Here is a 15069-nt window from a genome sequence, read left to right as displayed (position 1 = left end):
GAATCGCACAGAAATACCGGGGCCACAAAATAATAAAATAGAGAAGTGGCCCCATGGGATTGTCACCCCTAACACCCATTTGTTTTATAAATACATTTTACTCTTAATATATGGCTATGGTGATTGCTAAGTACTTGCCTCTCTATGGCTGCTTTGATGGTTCTTTCTGTTTTGTGTTTCAGGTGACAACCTGCCTGTTGTTGCTAGGAAGATTTACCTCAGCTGCTGAGCACTGGATTGGTGACAAATCCTTTGGCAGTAAACATCTAGCCAATGAGTCTAACCTTTTACTTATATCCTCTCCTGTCACTGGGCAAAGTCAGCATTTACCTCAGGCCTCTCAGCTGGACTCACCTCTGGAATCTCCTCAGCCTTCCTTCTGAATCTTTTGGCCTACTCAACCCACCCTCCCCTTTGTTATTTCCCCTCGTTGCGGTCCCTCTTTATGTGGGTAAGGTCCCCCACTTTGTGGGTGGACAGTGGTTGGTATGCTGTTACGTGGTTGGTACAAAATATTGCTTCTTGAGTCTTAGTGACTAAGCATGTTGGTCTGTTATTGATTAACAACAGTTCTGTTTGATATTGAGTCCTCAAGCACACTGGACGTTTTTGGACATTTGTACATCAGCTGTTTTTGGCTTCAAATGTTTTTTCTACAGTCAATAAACACTCCAGAATGTTATTTTATGTGTCTATGCCCACATAGGCTGGGTTCTGAGAGTATTTTTTCAAATGTAAAAGCGCTCTAACATAAAAAAAAAAAGAAAACAGTTGATAAACGCTCAAAAACGTGGCTCACCAGTGTTTTTTAGGCTTCATGTACACCGCTGCTGGTAAACGGACGTTTAGGAGCAGTTAAGCGTTTTTTTCGGCTTTTTTCCCATGAACTCTCCTCTATGTTATCAGTACATGTACACAGGGTCGTTTCTAGGCAGTTGAGTTTAGAAGCATTTTTTGGAAAGCAAAAAAAAATGCATTCAGGCCGGATGTTCAGAGGCATTTGAAACACCAAACAACAGTAACAGCTTGTAAATGCGGTAACTCACGTTTAGCAGCGTTTTGTTTACACGCATTTTTATTTATTTTTTGACTATCTGAAAAGAAAAATGCTTCTAAACACAAATGTGGCTAAACACGGCATGTTAACGAGGCAAAACAGACGTTTTAAAATGTTGGTTAATATCTGTCAAGTTAAATTGTTCAGGAGAGGATGTAAAATGTCCCGTGTACATTAACACATCCCATTGAGGAGAAAAAAAGAAAAGTTTAAAAACACTGATGTTAAAAAATGCTGAAAAATGCTAAAAAAACACTATTGCCAAAACTTTGAAAAACTTTGAAAAATGAGTGGGTTCTGATAGGAATTTTTCAGCTGTAAAAATGCTCTAACATCAAAAAACGCTCATAAATGTTTAAAAACATGGCTCACCAGCATTTTTTAACATTTGTGATCCATCCATTGAACAAAAAAAAGTTAAAAAATGCTAACGCTAAAAAATGCTATTGAAAAAATTCTGAAAAACTTTGACAAACTCACTGAAAAGCTACTGCCATTTTTATAACTTTATTATAACTTCCAGTGTGCATGAGGCCTGAAGGTCTATCTTTTTTGGGTAATGTTGCCCACTTTGTGGGTGGACAGTGGTTGGTAAACTATTATTTGGTTGGTATAAAATATTGCTGCTTGAGTCTTAGTGACTAACCATGTCGGTCTGTTAATAGTTAACAGCAATTTTGTTTGGTATTAAAGGTTAAAGTTCATTTCATAATTAAAATTGTTTTAAATCCAATAAAAGGGCTGCGGCCTTAACTTTACCACAATCCTTGTTGGGTGTTTATTTTATATTTTAGGTATGTTTTTATGGTATGATGGGTGTTAATGGGGTGTACAATCCCATCTGCTTGCATTCTTGTGCAATTCTTGTTCAATTTGACTACAGTGCATTTTCAGTCCATTCATTTAAATGGGCTGAAATTGCTATGCACCAAGAGTAGTGCATGCACTACTTTAAAAAACTCATCCGAAATCAAATTGCATGGTACTGCAGTACCTTGTGATCCAGTGCAGGCAAACACACTGCACATTTGCAACTTACGTTTGTGGTGCAGTTAGCACTGCATTGACATGTGCTGCAGATAGTAAGTGTAATGCATTTTGAAAGGAAATGTGCAAGGAACACAGGTTTCCCACACCATGTTCTGGTGTGATTGGGCCCTAAAACGGACTTACTGTAAATGTGACTGTATACCAAGGATTTACAGACTCTGTATACAGATTTATTCAAGTCGGTGGGGAGAGCACTAAAGACATTTCTTCCCAACAGGCTGGAAACTCAGAGAAGGACGTGGCTCTAGAACTAAGGGCTGGTTCACACCAGATGCTTTCCAGTGCATTTTTAACCACATTCAGACTGCATGCACAGTTTATGCCATGTATTCAAATGGTCCTAGTTCATGCCAGTGTGGTCAATTCTAGTGCTTCCAACAAAAGTACAGCCTGCTGCATTTTTACTAGAACACATCAAAAACATGTAAACTGGAATGCACATTGTCCTAATGAAAATAAAGACTTTTTAAGTGTCAAAAAAGAGGAAAAAACAAACTGGAATGCATTAAAAATGAGTCAAAAACGCACAAAAAAATGCATGTGAATATGTATGCAAAAACACATTCAGAATGCTGAAATTGTGATGTGCACAAGCCCTAATGCAAGCAAGCATCTGGAGAAAGGGAGGGTTAGAGCAGCAATGCTTGGGGGAAGGGGGTGGATTTTGAAAAACAATTGTAGTAAAGTTACAGTTGTGCTTAAGGTGCAAATGATTTTGAGCCACAGAAATTTAAGAGTTTATTAAAAAGGCAAAATGCAAAAGATAAAAAAAAACAAAAAAAAAAACAAGCAAGAATAAATTATTAAATAAAGGAAAATATTTTATTGTATCAACTCAAATATACATTATCATAGACAGAGTAACAGATAACAACTCACATTCTTATAGCACAATACAGATAAAAAGATATATCTCTCCTTGGCAAAAAATAAAAATCAATATTTTTCTACAACAAATATTTATGCTGCTGGGTTCTGTAGTGATGTCAAAGCAATGGATTTAATCACACACTATCAATTTATTTGTTACCACCATGATTGTATTTGTCAGAATAATACTTAGACTTTATCTCATAGAATGGAAGAAATGCCAGCACCCAGATAGGTACATTTTAATGGTAAAATAATTCTGGCATGTTTAACATGATATATCCTAGGGTAAAGATTATAATACACATATCTGGTGGTTTAAGACTTACTGCCCAGTATTACCAAATTGTGGTGTTCTAAAGGAGCAAGTAGGAGACATAGCAATGAACTGGCAGCTTTGTGTCTATCTGGCCTACAATATATCTCTAGAACACCACCACTTAGTAAAAGTGAGGCTACTATACATCTTCTGAAATACACATAGTAATAATAAATGAAGATATATCTGCTCATACAGATCATGTTAAATTAACACACACCTTTTATGTGCATTTCTATACAATCTACAGCACAGACTAGAGTACTGCAGGGATTGTGAGGTAACCCAAAATATATGGGGTTTATATACACACATCAATTGATGAGAACCATACAATCGAACATGTACTTAGATTGAGGAAAATAGCTGATACTCCATGCTCACATTTATTTACAACTTATATGCCAATGAAGACCTTTCTGGTCTTGGGCAACTGAAAAAACTCAGTCTGTGATTGTTGCACTTTGCAGATTGAGCTGGACATCATATCTCATTCACTACCTTGAAGCATGAGAAGCTTACATCTAGGGCCCATTCATCAGCAGGAGTTTCTTTCCAGCATAGTCCTTGTTATGGCTAAATTCCACTGTCCCCTTTTCAGCAGTCACAAATCCATGATAAATTCCGTACAACACTGTAGTCAATAACAGCAGCACCAAATATCATATTAATCCCAATATTAGTTTTATATCTCTTTTAATATAAAATCTGGCATGCAACTCATGCTGTGGGATTTGGTATATTTATGTTATACTTTTCAATATCAGTAAAAATCATAACTGGCCAACTGATAGGAGAATAACAGTCAGGGATAATTCAACAGTCTCAAGGTCACTTATTTAATTTTAAAACCTTTCTCGTTTTCTGTTCCATATCACCAGCCCAAAACATCATATCTCTTGTTGCAATGGACAGAATTATCTAAACACTGACATTGGGTTTCACAAGACTGGCTAGAGAAGTTATAGACTGCATTCAGATAATGCTTGGCAATAAAATATTAATCACAATTTTAACTGCCTATGACAACTTCTCCCTCTAGCATTATGCATTTTTTCAGTATGAAATCAGAGCACCAGACCAATGCAGTGGTACAACTGCAACATAAACCATGAGCGGTTGGTTACTTGATCTATGGTAAGATGCTATGGTTCCTTTCTGGATTACCCTTCTGTACAACAATAAAATAAATGCGAAGGATCATGCTGCAAAAAATCATATTTTAAAAAGCACTTGACATGGATAGTCCAGAAGTTATTCATTCATCCATTTTTGTTTTCTTTACACCTCAGTAAATTATTTTTATTTACCCTTGGGCTATATGGTTGCTATCAGACTGCTTTCACACTGGGGCCACAGCTGGGTTCACGGTAAAGCACTGCTTGTTTTAGTGGCACTTTACCGCTGTTTAAGCAGCCATTTTCAGCTGATAGTGGGTCACTTTAAACCCCAAAGAAGAGATTAAAAACTCCTGTGTTGCAGCACTTCTAAAGCTCTTTTCAGGTGCTTCCAAAGCACTTCCCATTTATTCCAATGGGCAGGGCATTTTGGGAGCGCCAAATACAGTGCTTCCAACCCGCCCCAAAGATACTGTTTGCAGGACTTTTTGGAACATCCCACAAGCGCACCGCTCAAGTGTGAAAAGTCACACTTGAATGAATGGGATGCGGTTTTCACGCACTTAGCAGAGGCTATTCCCAGCGCTAAAGCACCTGAAAACCACCCGTGTGAAAGAGGTCTCAGAGAAAGATTAATTTCTTACACTCATTGGTCATACTTCATGATGGTGTGAAGAAGCCTGCTGCATTTTAAACATCACATGTATAAATCTTGCTTCCAAACAATCAGATCCATAGAAAGTTAATTTGTTTACCTGGCATACACAGCCTGCAAGGTTAGTGTTAATGCTTAAAGAAAATTTGTCCTTAGCAACAAAATTAATAAACTGGCCAATGGCTATAAGGGCATTAGAAAGTGTCAGTAAAATCATTGGGTTATCTTCATAGTGCCTTCATCATCTGAGGTGCTCAGTAATGCACATATCAACTTCATCTTCTGAAGCTGGTACGTGGTCCCACACCCTCCCAACTCTTGTGTTATGAATGTGATGGGTGGTCTAACTGAACAGCACGGCACAGGAGCAAGGGCCAAATTATAACTTTAGAAGATAAAGGAAATATTTACATAACAGTATGCTAAAAATTACAGAGTTGCAAGGGTGCTGAGGCGAATGTGGAGTCACATTTGAGTACCATCCCTTAAATAAATCAATTAACTTATTTCATATATTAGTTGAAATTGTTTGTGCTAGTTGGATTTCTTGAGCAATTCAAGTGCTATTTAACCATTATGTATGAATAACAACAGGACAATACATGTGGATATACAGGCATACCCAACTTTTAAGTACACAATGCGGTTTATTTACTAAAGCTGGAAAGTGTAAAATCAGGCTCACTTCTGCATAGAAACCAATGAGCTTCTAACCCCAACTTGTTCAATTAAGCTTTGGTAATAAAACCTGGAAGCTCATTGGTTTCTTTCAGAAGTGAAACAGATTTTGCACTTTCCAGCTTTAGTAAATAAACCTCATTGTGTACTTAAAAGTGGGGTATGCCTGTATCATATACAAAAGGAATTTAACTTAGTAAAAATTATTAAATTAAAATGGCCATTAGTATAGTCTACAAATTTGAACGGGTCATGATTTGGTAATGATTACTGTCCAGTAAAACTAAAGATACTGGTTTAAAAATGAAAACGGTTGACGCTTTATATCATTTGGTCATCTATATACTGGCTGGTGATGCTGGTATTTGCACTATAGCAATAGAATAATAATATAAATAATATATTCTATGTATAGTTAAACAAAACATTATCTTCAAAAGAAATGCTACTTTATTACCACTGCTATATTTCTGCTATATTTCTTGTGAATCCCAGATTAAAAATAATGGCTTCAATTCTAAATAGTTCAGTTTTAAAGACATCAACCATACTTAAAGCACATAAAACACAGCAAAACGCAAAAGAAAAGAATGCAGCCTTGAACCAGTTGTGTACAGGCACAGTTTGAGTGTTTGAAGAGAGGTGGATGAAACAAAATAACAATTGGTTAGACAAACCAACATGAACATATATGACAAACAACCCTAAAAAAACAAAATAGGTTGACTTAAAAAATATGCAAAATTTTAATCCAGATGTTTAAGGCTGGTCAAAAAAAACCTCAAAATATTCAATACCCTCTTTAGTTAATTGACACATTGAGTACAAAATGTTATCTTTCTACATTTTTAGAATTTTGCCTGTGAAAATGTTGAAGAACCCTGGTGTAAAAAGAAGACCTGCTAGCTTAAAATTGCAAGCCTGGATGGCATTTACCTTTTTCACATGTATTGTGCCTTCCCAAGCCATTAAGAAAGAGATCTGGCCTCTGCTTGCGTGTAACCAGTAATGACAACCTCTTTGCAGTTATCTGTGTGCAAACAACCAGAGACATTTCGGCACTCTATTACAAGATTTTAGCACAGTAAAAAACAAGTCAAAGTCATCTAAAAAAATATATCAACTAAAGAAAGTAAAAGCAAATTCCTACTGGCAGGACAACTAGCGAATGATACGATGCCAAGCTTATGTTCAGAGCCATTTGGTAGCCCCAGTACTCTGCAACATTGCGCTGATATGATGTGTAGACGGAATGGTCCATGCAAATGGTCTGATCTGTTACACTGCGAGCTCTAAAGACAGGATCCCAGACATCTTCAGAATGGATCAGAAACTCACAAGAAATGAACGTTCAATGAAGTGTTGGCTATCATTTGGAAGCACATTGGTATAGCTGTATTTCCCTGAAAATATATGTAATTATTAAATATACTGGCCGATCGATCCAAACTCTATTCTTTTTATTGCCAGAGAGAAATTGGTCGGTCAGTAGATATGCACAATCTCCATAGGATTAATAACTTTAAATGCATCATAGCAAATGATCTGCTGACAAAATGGTATTTCCTAGCATTTCCAGATGACATAATTCTGTCTGGGAAGATCCTAGAGTTAATGCTACATTTAATTATTTCCATTATGTGGTAAATAGTGCTTGAGAGAATTCTATTTGTCAGATTGATGTAGTCTGCTTTACAAGATAGATGGAATGGGAGATCGAGAGCGTCTTAGAGGACAAGGTGAACTGTAGGGTGATGTTACTGGAGACAGTCTCAGGGCATTGCCAGTCAAGCCAGCTATGTTGTTTAAACTTCGGGATTTCTCATATCCTTTTACGAAATATTGCACAGACATCAGTGGAATTCAGCCAGAAAGAGACAGAGACAAACAGTAAAATGAAATGCAATCAATTATGAGTCCATCAAAAAGGTTTATGTAGACAGTAATGAAGAGCTGAGACAATTTTATAGGTTATTATGACCCTATATATACTATTTAATTTACTGCAGTTGTTCAAATGAACCTGAATAAAAATGAAGATAAACATTATCAGCATTATTAAAGTTATAGGGTCTTTAAACAATATAATTTATTCAAAATATTAAAATTGTGTCAGCTGAAAAAAATATGGCATGTTAAACTATATGATAAACAGGCTTAATTAAAAACACAAAGCATTATGTGAAATGATAACTCCCCTTTAAGATGTTCTTGATAAATAATTATACCTCAAGGATGGTGATTCAGCTGAAAAATGTAGACTTTACAGTCATAGTTTATTATATCTTAGTAAATAACGTTTTAGTACAGCTACAGTTAGCAACCAAACATTGAAGGTTGTAAACATCATAATTAAGTATTGTTTCTGAAAGCAAATGTTTCCTAAATTCAATAATAATTTACACATATTTAAAACAATTTGCAGTTTAAATGATTATATAAAATGAACATTAAATGTATTCTGAATTCCTTTTTATATGTTTTTTTTTTCATTTTCAATTTGCACTCATGATAGCTAAATGTAATTAATTATTTTATTCCATGCCCCAATTTTATTTAAAAATATAAGCATTTGGAAACACAGTATATCTGCATTTGTATCTGTTAATTGTATAAATAGTAACTTTTTTTTATAAAGCATGCACATATTATTTTTTATGATTATAGTGTAGCGCAAATGTTTAAATTTTATTGTGCATAAAGCTATTGTAAATTTACCACTAAAAATGTCATTAACTTTTGATTTTATTCAATAATTTCAACAGGTATGATTTAAAAAAATATTGAGGTTATGTCAACATTTGAACATCAAAATAATTAAAAATACATTTTAAAAAATGATTTTCATTAAAGAATGCTTTTTTAAGTAATTAAAATAATTTTAGCTGACAACATTAACCGTACTTTGTAAAAAAACAAATTTTACATTTTTGTAAATAGACATAAAACATATTGAATACACACCTTATTTTGATAGATATAAGATTTTCAGAATAAGAATTCAATTTTCAGTTATATTATAATTGTAAGTCCAATGTTTCAGGATTAACACTAAGTTTATACATTTTGAAAAGGACAAACATGAGAAGCATTTGAACTTAATAAAAGGGCATGGACATTTGTGTTTGCAGTGCAATACTTTCACTGACATAAATTTGTTGCATTTGAACTGAAAAACATCTCTCCAGAACTTATACAGGGCACTAGGATACCACAGTGCAAACTTTTAGTTTCATATGTGCCCTTTGGATGTGTTTTTGTTATTATTACTATTTACAACTGCTAAGCATGTACCTGCTCATTTCATGCATCCAGTTTATATGTATTATATATCATAACATTATATTTTATACAAATTGTTTACTTTATATTTTCTTAAGGTTTTCCCATGCATGTTTAGTTTGGTTGCCTCAGTCACCCCAAGGCTATATTGGTGATGTATCTCCAGTATAGTTAGTGACTTTGCTTCGGCCAATCTAAAGTTGGTCATAGTTCAAAAGACAGTTGGATCAGCAGGGACCAGTGGAATTTCAATCAGTGTGTGGCTGTCCATGTGCAACAGAAGTTGATCATTAGACCAACGTCTGCCAAACAGACAAGTTGGAAAACCTTTGTCAATCAGCAGCTGTATCCAAACATCTGCAGCAGCTGATCAGTGTATTCTGACAGTAGCAGGAATCACTGTTAGAATACAATATCCCAGTTGGGGGGGAGGGGGTAATTTTCCCTCCACCTGAACAAAAAAGAAAACTATGGAAAAAATATGATTACGGTCAGCTTTAGAGTCTTAATTCTCATTTTATAAAATGGTATTATCACTCCTCCTGTTGATTCTCAACTGAAAAAAGTAGATAACAAATCCAGCAAGTGGTGGAGGAGTTGTTCATTTCCAGATAAAAGTACAGAGATCTCAACACCAGGCCTCTAAAATACATAGGAATCTGTTAAAAAAATGTAAAGCATTTAAAAAATGTAATATAGTTTGGATTAATTGAGCCTTTAAAATATAAAAACTAGTTACTTATTATTTAAGAATTGTTAAACGCAGTAAGCTATTGCAATGCAATGCTTGTGGGCATTTTTTTTCCCCTTAAAGCCTTTTAGTCATGAATATGCAGAAAGTTACAGGAGAAATATATGAAACTAAATATAAAGAATGTGTGATAAAATGGCCTGTCCAGGGATGCTTAATACACTAATTGTCCAATGGCAGCTCAAAGCAGGCATTAAGAGTTGGCTTGGAAATAAGAGCTGACCTAGCTGCATTTCATTGGCCCAACTCTTCCACATGTAAGTCCCATGTTTGCCCGACGAATAAGTAACTATAAAGTGATTTAGTTAAAAAAATGATACAAGCACGTAGGCAAATAGTTTAATTACACAACCTAGGTAAGTATGCCTGCTATGTATAGATACAATGGAGAAGCAGGGGGCCTAGAGAGTAGAGGTGCTTTTGGATGCCTATATTTTGTTTCTTCTAAATGTAGAATAATCCAATAAATGTAAACTAAAAGGCTTTAGCATGCAGGCTGGCTCGGATGCAGCCAAAGGGAAGTGAACTAAAGGGGTTTAGCATGCAGGCTGGCTCTAATGCAGCCAAAATGTAGTTAAAGTACATGTAAACTTTAACTGAACATCATTTATTTTAACAAAATACTGATGTGTATTTTTAATTAAATACTGCTTTCACCCTTTTTAATTCTTGTTGCAACACAGTGTTGTATTATTTCAGCCACTTTACAGTTACTTCTTGTCTACATATACTTGCTCCAGCAATTGTAGGTCTTCATTTCTGGAGACAGCTTTTTTTATGATGACAGCAGTGAAACATGTTTGCACAATGTGCGTTGGCATGGTCACTTGTAGTCTCCAAAGGGAAAGCAAAGTCAAGGCGAAACCAAAGGAGAACAACACTGTCACTCTATGATAGGAACTGAATGATAAGGACTTTCATGGCTGGGTCACCAGGTATTATTTTAAAGAAAGCTGCAGATTGCAATTTTTGTAAAATTACTTTTGAGATTACATCAGCATGTTAAATATTATGTGATATTTTATTAATTGGGTTAACATATACACAGTTTGCTCAAAATGATATGTTTAACTATTATATTAATCTAATATGAGAACATTGCAGCACTAAATGTATTCAGATACCCAATATTAATCTGGTGAATGCCAGTGGAAGTCAGTACTGTAGATATTCTTGTTTTGATTAAACTGCTAGCCCGGAATATAAAAGGATCTTGGTATACACCTCACTTTGTCTTTTTAATGCAATGTTTAGAAAGTAATACCTTTGATTCATCTACAGTATACCCAAATCTAAAAGCCCAGTTTTGGATGAATGTTGTGTTCAATTTACCAAGTGGAGAGCTCCTAAAGTGGAGAATCAAGAAGAGGCAGAATAACATCATTGCTTTTCATAAACCGAGTAAAATATGTTATGTATGTGCTGTGGGTATGGTTGGAGAGGGATGTTAAACATGGCCCCACTTCTGAGGTTAATAAGAAGTCGTAGTCATAGTGAGTTGATTTACTAAAGCAAAACAGGTTAACTTTGCAAGAGAATTTGCATGTTGCAAGGGAATTTACCCTTAGCTCAATGAATAAGGTGAAGTTTTGCTGACTTCTATCATCCAATACAGTGCAAACAAAAATATATATTTTTTCCCCTGTGCATGAGCTGGTATTTTTTCACCATATTCATTAAGCTAAGGAAGAACTCCCTTTCAAAGTGCAAATTCTCTTGCAAAATGAACAAATTAACTACCTTACGTAAATCATTATTTTAGAAGTCATACTATGGCTCCATTTTTTTTTACAGTGATCGATATGTTGGAGAGCCTTTTTAAGCTTAATGTTATGATGATAAATAGGTACTGCAACCAACGACTAAAACTACAAAGCTATTTAGTGCACAAATCTCTACTTTCAAGCTGTTGAATGCTGTTTTATGAGGAACATAGGCATTCACTTATCTTTTAAAAAAAAATGATAGAAGTGGGTATTTGAGGTCATGAAACAGCAAGAGAATGTATTCATAATTGTAGATGTCCATACATTTGTAACTTCATAAATTCTTTTACTGTTTTTTTTTTTTGTTATGTAAAATTTAAACATAAATCTAGATATGTGTTTGATTCATCAGTTTGTTGTGGGTAATATACACGTCACATATAAGTACTACCAACATCTATGTATCAAACATTATATGACAAATATGTATGTAAACCACTCTGTTCTCTGTGTTATCTTTTGTAGACATTGTTAACTAAAGAAAAAAAGATTCAAAGGCTGATATGGGCATTTAGTTCAAGACTTCTTATGTAAGTTATTAGCCCAAACGAATGTAGGGCAACATGCAAGACAGGCATGTACTGGCCATCGGGACTACCGGGAGTTTCCCGGTGGGCCGATGGCTCAGTGGGCCACTCTGATGTAAGGGGGCTGCCGATGGGGCACTCTGATGTAAGGGGGTGCTGATGGGACACTCTGATGTAAGGGGGTGCTGATGGGACGCTCTGATGTAAGGGGGCTGGTAATGGGACACTCTGATGTAAGGGGGTGCTGATGGGACGCTCTGATGTAAGGGGGCTGCTGATGGGGCACTCTGATGTAAGGGGGTGCTGATGGGACACTCTGATGTAAGGGGGCTGCTGATGGGGCACTCTGATGTAAGGGGGTGCTGATGGGGCACTCTGATGTAAGGGGGTGCTGATGGGGCACTCTGATGTAAGGGGGTGCTGATGGGACACTCTGATGTAAGGGGGCTGGTAATGGAACACTCTGATGTAAGGGGTGCTGATGGGACACTCTGTTATAAGGGGGCTGGTGATGGGACACTCTGATGTAAGGGAGTGCTGATGGGACACTCAAAATGTAAGTGGGCAGGTCTGGAGGAATTCCAGGGCCACATTTCTGTCCCAGTCCAGCCCTGATGTAAGACGAGATATGAAAATAGAGGAAGATTTTATAGAACTTGCAATTTAATCTATGTTGCAAAATATTATACTGTAATAATTATTTTTGTTATATAAATCGGGAAATTCAATACTATAAATTAAAAAAGAAACAAGTATGTACTTTAGCATATAATCGTGTGGCTTTATTAGAATTCCAGGAGCAGTCATGAAATTAAGTATTATACAGTGTGTTTGTTGGACAGTTAGACAAAATAAAAATGAAAACATGAGACATAAATGACTAAATGGTTAGACTGAGCCACACACATTGCTAAGCAACTTTTCAGCAAACACAGTACAGAGATGGAAGAAATAAAAAGAGGAGCTAAGCTACATTGAACACCATACAGTCATTCAATTGCTTGTGATTATCCCAAAGCAAGTTTATCAAGCCGAGGACTGATCAGCAATTGGAAGAATTTCTATGTCCTTTGACCAAGTTAATTGCCACTGAATACAATACTAAACACTTTATGAAATCATCTAATATGCAAACATTTATGGCTAGATTATGTCTCCATTACTTGACCCAAGGTGTTTTATATATGTACTGTACTGTTCTGTGTGTATATGGTTTTATACATACTATTTTGTGCATTTTCTGAGAAAGGGCTATTTGCAACACAACACCTGCACAATTTTTTCAGGTTTAGTTATTAAACGCACCTAGTAATTTAAAGGTAAAAATTATTACTTGACAATTTTTTTCATAGCATAAATGGATTAAAGTTCTGCTGATCTGTATATCAGTATAACATTTAAATGTAAAAGAGGGGAGTCATACTTTTTTAGGATAGAGATTTGTACTAGAATGTATCTGTTCAAGCTGAATTGTAAAGTTAAAATTGTAAAAGCAGAACTAAAGTATCCCTTTCTCTTGCAAACACACAGAAATTGCAGGTTAAAATTGTGAAAGCATAACTGCAAATCTGTGTTACATTTTGACTTATTGTTATTTTTCATATTATCCATATGTCATCTTGTATACTGTTTGTTGACATTCGTGGGAGGTGATGAAGGTGTTAATATTATCTGAGGGAAGTGATGTAATCATTCCTTCACTGGAATATTCTCTATACGAACATACTTTGTCAGGATTTGGGTGTGTAAAAGGGCAGTGCTATCCTCACTCTTTTGTGCTCTTTTTTCAGACACTTATTACATATTTTAAATGCTGCTGTCAATAAAATTAACACCCAAATTAAAGACAGATGCCGCATAAAGCTGGGGGGAACCCCTTTTTTTCTGTGCAGTGATGTACTTCCCTCCTTATGCAAATGTAGCCTTCTAGCTAAGCCACAAGATGCTTAGTGGTCTATTTATAAAACATTATTTGCATGAATGTCAGAAACATTTTTGAAAACTGAATGAAATTTCACCTTATATTTTCAAATAGATAAAATCCTGTGTCATCAGCTCCATCTACTGGTCAAATTGTAGTATGTTTTCACATTGAGGTATTTCAGAAAACAATACCACATTTTGTTCACTAGGTGGAGCTGATGATACAGGAGTTAATCTTTTTGAAAACATATGGGGAAATTTTGTTCAGCTTGCACAAATGTTTCTGACATTTGTACAAAGAAGGTTTTATAAATCACTTCTTTCTGTGAGTGTGCATGCATGCATTATATTTTAAATACAATATTTGCATTAAAAACTTTATTTCTCCTTTAAACATAAACAACATAATTTCAATATTCATGTCACTTTGCACATGAAGTTCTACTTTGTAATCATAACAACATTAAAAAAACTCAGCATTCACTAAAACACTGAAACACAAACTATAAGTTATTGTTGTTAAATAAGTCCAATTATCGTAAGTAAAAACATTTACATGTTTTTTTTAAATGTCTTTTTTGACCTTTGAAGAAAACTAGCTGTAACTATTTCTGTGGTGTACATATATCCAACAGCTTGATAAACAGTGCATTATGTTAAGATAAGCTATCTTGGTACCCCAGCTGCGTTTCCAGTGGTGTATATTACCATTTTTTTTTATTATTGCTAAATATATTTTCTGTAAATATTCACTGCTGAATTCATAGCTCAGTATCAGCTGGAGTGTCAGTGATTGCTTACCTCTACCTTATGTAATAAATGTGTTTATTTAGATTATAATTAGTTCAAAATGTAAAAATATCATACCTTTCCGTATCCCGCCATCTGTATTGCAAGCATAGTCACCTGCCGTCAGAAGGAAACAAGTTCCTGCTCTTCGGCTTTTATCCCTAGTGCTAGAGCGTCTCATTGGGTGTCTTTCTCCAGGTGACAAGGGTTGGTCACTTCCTGAACTGTCCTCCCCTGGTAATATTTGGGAACAAATTTCATCAAATCACTTCCAGCAGAGAAAT

The 15069-nt window shown here is 35.4% G+C and overlaps 1 protein-coding gene across 7 annotated transcripts in view; it reads right to left on the bottom strand.

Moving 5' to 3' along the window:
* Nucleotides 1-2907: 2907 nt before the first annotated feature.
* The window catches only part of KCNC2 (potassium voltage-gated channel subfamily C member 2), a 343622-nt gene continuing 331460 nt past the window's right edge, over nt 2908-15069 (bottom strand). Inside the window, exons 4-6 of one of the 7 annotated variants that reach the window (XM_077474276.1) lie at nt 14864-15019; nt 6684-6777; nt 2908-3930 (exon numbers count right to left, since the gene is read on the bottom strand). In XM_077474276.1, coding sequence (XP_077330402.1) covers nt 6716-6777; nt 14864-15019 — 218 coding nt within the window. In that variant the 3' untranslated portion in view covers nt 2908-3930; nt 6684-6715. The other 6 variants (XR_013271151.1, XM_077474273.1, XM_077474275.1 and 3 more) reach the window with 6 other exon arrangements.

Source organism: Lithobates pipiens, unplaced genomic scaffold (assembly GCF_037356315.1).
Source record: "Lithobates pipiens isolate NorthernLeopardFrog02 unplaced genomic scaffold, aLitPip1_a1.2 Scaffold_8, whole genome shotgun sequence".
Lineage (NCBI taxonomy): Eukaryota > Metazoa > Chordata > Amphibia > Anura > Ranidae > Lithobates > Lithobates pipiens.
The sequence above is the reverse complement of the archived record's forward strand: the minus strand, read 5'-3'. Positions and strand labels throughout refer to the sequence as shown.